The following is a 3,689-nucleotide window of genomic DNA, read 5'->3' as shown; positions in this document are numbered from 1 at the left end:
AACGACGGCCGTCCGAGCAATGCCGCCTGCTAGAATTCGGGCTATCGAGCAGCATTGACGGAACTTGTCTGGATAGATGTTCAGTACTGAGAGATACGAGCAGTCTCGGGTCCCGTCGCTCCATCTTTTTACCTCCTTTGAAGCCACGAGGTGATTCTAAGATAGTTGGTGTGTCACTGGCCAAGAAAGGCTGATACTGCCAAGTTTTGTTAACAGACTGTCGAGTTTTCGCGTGCATGAAATCTTCGGTATCCGAATCGTCGCTGAAATTGGAAAAGTCCTCAGTGTCTAATCTAAAATCCGAGTTGCTACCAGTTCCTGCGGTGTCTGCCATTTTTGAATCGGTTTGTCTTTTTTGTTCGCTAGAGTTCGGTATATCTGATTTACCGGAATCTCCAGATCGCCAGGATACGACCACGACGCTTTCTTGCTGTTTGTCCGATCGACGCACTTTTATCTCCTGAACTAATCTCTTTTCGTTCTCACCGGCTGTGTTTGTCGTCTCGGGTATCGCCGAATTCCAGGAAGAATCGCCGCGAGTATCGCTGGCTAACGTGTCACTAACGGTATTGCACGAAGTCGTTCGAGAATTCGTTTCGGAATTTCCTATCGCTAAAGCGTCGTTAGATTTCTCAGTTTCCAGGAATTCCTCATCCCAAGGAATTCTTCGCGTCACGTTTGACGCCGAAACTTTTGTCCCGAGAAGTAAAAATGGCTGGTCATAAGAATTAATTCCGCAATTATTGTGACTCATGTTGTGCTGTTTCCTAGCCGGTTGTTTTTCACGGATTGTTTCGGAGGTGTTAGACAATTATTCACAATTTACTTCCCAACGCAGTTTGTTCGTGGAATGAATCTTTAAATAACTATAGGGATTGATATATGAAATCAGTTCTGATTGGACTGTTTTACCTCTTCAGCGCTATTTTGAACGCACATAATTCCGAGTTTTCGACAAACTGCTTCGACTCAACGAAACACTAGCATTCATTCCAAAGAAATCTATTCATAATTCTATAAAATGACCATTTTTAATCCAGTTAACACGAACACGGTATTCCAATTTCCCCGGAAAGTAGCGATTCAAAGGTTGAAGATCCGAATTGTATTTGTGAGTTTATGTCATCAAAGATGTATCGTCTTAGATCGTGAGATCACGAGGAATACGACTGGTTTTGTCAATGTCTTTCAATTTGTGTACACATTCAATTAAACAACGTCATATCTCATGTATATATTAACTCGTTAAAGGATTGTAGCTTATTGATTGAAAAGGTTTAATCCTTTCAAAGTTATGTAGAATTCTCCAAATGACATTCCTCGTGTGCAGCGGTCGGGCGTTTTTAGGGTTCAACGCGGCTCAGTCATTAACCCGTTAAAACGCTTCAGGTACTTTCTATTTATATTTATTACAAGTTACTGAAAAATCTACCAATGTAAAAGTGTCTAATATCTGAAACGGCAATTACTTATTAGATATCTTATTAATCGTTATCGTGTTTGTCCTAGATTCTCATGTTAGATTATCGTGTCAAGAATGTGATTTGCAAGGTAATCGGATCCACGGACTCATAAATTAGAGTTCATATTGAATGAAATGTACTGAGATTAACAGCCATAAGGAACCTGTATCAACAAAAATGAAATACATTGATCTAATCAGAAGCCTCGATGTTATGTGGTTTAACGTACGCTCGTGTGCTATGGGACTTTATCAGTTCAATGGCATGTCATTGCACGTGAACTCTATGTTTCCACACTCAACCAAGTTGATAAGCCTCGACATCACTTGACACCGTACATAGTATTTCCCAAAGTAAATATCAACATTCATTTAAATGATATAACGGTTTAACGGTGTAACGGATATACACACGTGGCTTTGAATATCAAATATTCGCTACCATGGTTTGGTACGACCGATTTAAAAACAGAATCGCGATTAAAAGCCCAATTGGAAGGGCATTTCTGGCTGAGATTCTAGGGACTTGCTTGCTCTGCGTAAGTAAATGATTCTGTCTGTATCCATGTCCTCCAGCGCTTGGTCGATTTATTTAACGATACGTTTTTGCAGGCATTTGGCAATGGATCCGTGGCGCAGTCCGTATTAAGCAACAAGGAAATGGGGACATATATTTCTGTAAACTGGGGGTACGGACTGGGCGCAGCGATGGGAGTGTTTGTATCAACGGGAGCTTCTGGTAAAGTACAACTACAACAACATGTCACGTATATTGGCCTGCGCAGCCACAATGTCACCGCTCAGGATGATACAGTCGTTTCTTTTATATCGATGTCTGTTTTATCTAGGTGGACATTTGAACCCAGCGGTGTCACTCGCGATGGCAGTTTTAGGGAAGCTCAGGTGGCGCTATTTACCTGCATACGTCATCGCTCAAACTATCGGCTCTTTTCTGTCTTCGATACTTGTTTATTTCGTTTATCTGGGTAAGAAAAAAATCCACAATTCTTCAAAGACATAACAAGTTCTTTCTATCAACTTATGAGAAACTGATCCCGTTGTTTTACCATAGATGGACTGAATAATTTTGATGGTGGAAATAGAAGTGTGACCGGACCATTAGCAACTGCCGGTATTTTCAGCACGTATCCATTGGATCACGTTACGTGGGCAACTGGACTTGGCGATCAAGTAAATGTCAAATTAAAACTCATAAATTATTTCAGTAGTTTTGGGCAATTGATTTTCATATCTTAATATGAAGTACAAATTGATAGAGCAATAATTTGTTTTCATATTTCAGATAGTTGGTACGATGTTGTTGGTTATTTGCGTACTGGCTGTAACCGATCATAAACACGGTGTAAATCCATCATCAGGACTCGTGCCGGTTATTGTAGGATTCATCGTATTTCTTTTGGGAATCTCGTTCGGTTATAATTGCGGTTACGCGATCAATCCTGCCAGAGATCTAGGTCCCAGAATATTCACAGCCATCTTCGGGTGGGGCCTAGAAACATTCAGGTAAGCAAGGCATTACACTTATTTATGTGTTAATTTGTATCTCGCATATTTGAATTATCTTTGTTAAATGATATTTGCGTTTCTTTTCACAGTTTTCGTAACTACAACTGGTTTTGGATTCCGCTAATCGGACCACTGATCGGAGGTCTGCTCGCAACTGTCGTGTATCCTCTTGTAATCGGGATTCATCTAGACAATGAAGTGAACGATGAACTCGTAGACATCGACGAAGTGAAGTTTTCATGTTCGTCGCTTTCGTATTGCACAGAGTCAAATGAAACGGATCTAACGAAACTCTAAAAATACCTTTTTCTGCTTAACAATAAAGATAAAACAGACTATAGATGTTGTAATATTTGTTACAACGCTATTCTTTCGACACAGAGTGTCGATTTTACAACCGAAGTGTAGTAAATTAAGGACGAAGGAACGGTACATAGGTAGGGCAACACTTTGTTGTTATTCAAGGATGACCCCAAAGCGAAAGGTTTATATTGTTAGTTAGGAAATACTTTTAAAGCACATCGTTTTCGCCGTTGTCCGAAATTGTCTACTAGCAAGTAAATAAATCACGCAATTAATGGCCGAGTCGATCGGTGGTAGATTATTTATAACTACGAATATAGTTTGTAGCAGTAATGGATTCCAATCAACTTTTACGAAGTAGTTACATATCCTCGTGATGAGAGGTGGTAATTCACAA

The 3,689-nt window shown here is 40.1% G+C and overlaps 1 protein-coding gene across 1 annotated transcript; it reads left to right on the top strand.

Moving 5' to 3' along the window:
* Positions 1-1,869: 1,869 nt before the first annotated feature.
* Positions 1,870-3,286, top strand: LOC141907229 (aquaporin-10-like). Its single transcript, XM_074796811.1, has 6 exons — positions 1,870-2,001; positions 2,075-2,201; positions 2,311-2,448; positions 2,535-2,653; positions 2,766-2,986; positions 3,079-3,286. Exons 1-6 carry the CDS (start codon positions 1,906-1,908, stop codon positions 3,284-3,286), a joined length of 909 nt encoding a protein of 302 aa, XP_074652912.1. The 5' UTR covers positions 1,870-1,905.
* Positions 3,287-3,689: the final 403 nt, after the last annotated feature.

This window comes from Tubulanus polymorphus, chromosome 6 (assembly GCF_964204645.1).
Source record: "Tubulanus polymorphus chromosome 6, tnTubPoly1.2, whole genome shotgun sequence".
Classification (NCBI taxonomy): Eukaryota; Metazoa; Nemertea; class Palaeonemertea; order Tubulaniformes; family Tubulanidae; genus Tubulanus; species Tubulanus polymorphus.
The sequence above is the reverse complement of the archived record's forward strand: the minus strand, read 5'-3'. Positions and strand labels throughout refer to the sequence as shown.

What these genes read in the sequence shown, in the direction of transcription:
- LOC141907229 (XM_074796811.1), top strand. Translation starts at nt 1,906, where the DNA reads ATGGTTTGGTACGACCGATTTAAAAACAGAATCGCGATTAAAAGCCCA. An exon ending in CAACTGGACTTGGCGATCAA is followed by an intron (nt 2,654 to 2,765) that starts GTAAATGTCAAA and finishes TTCATATTTCAG; the next exon opens with ATAGTTGGTACGATGTTGTT. An exon ending in TGGGGCCTAGAAACATTCAG is followed by an intron (nt 2,987 to 3,078) that starts GTAAGCAAGGCA and finishes TTCTTTTCACAG; the next exon opens with TTTTCGTAACTACAACTGGT.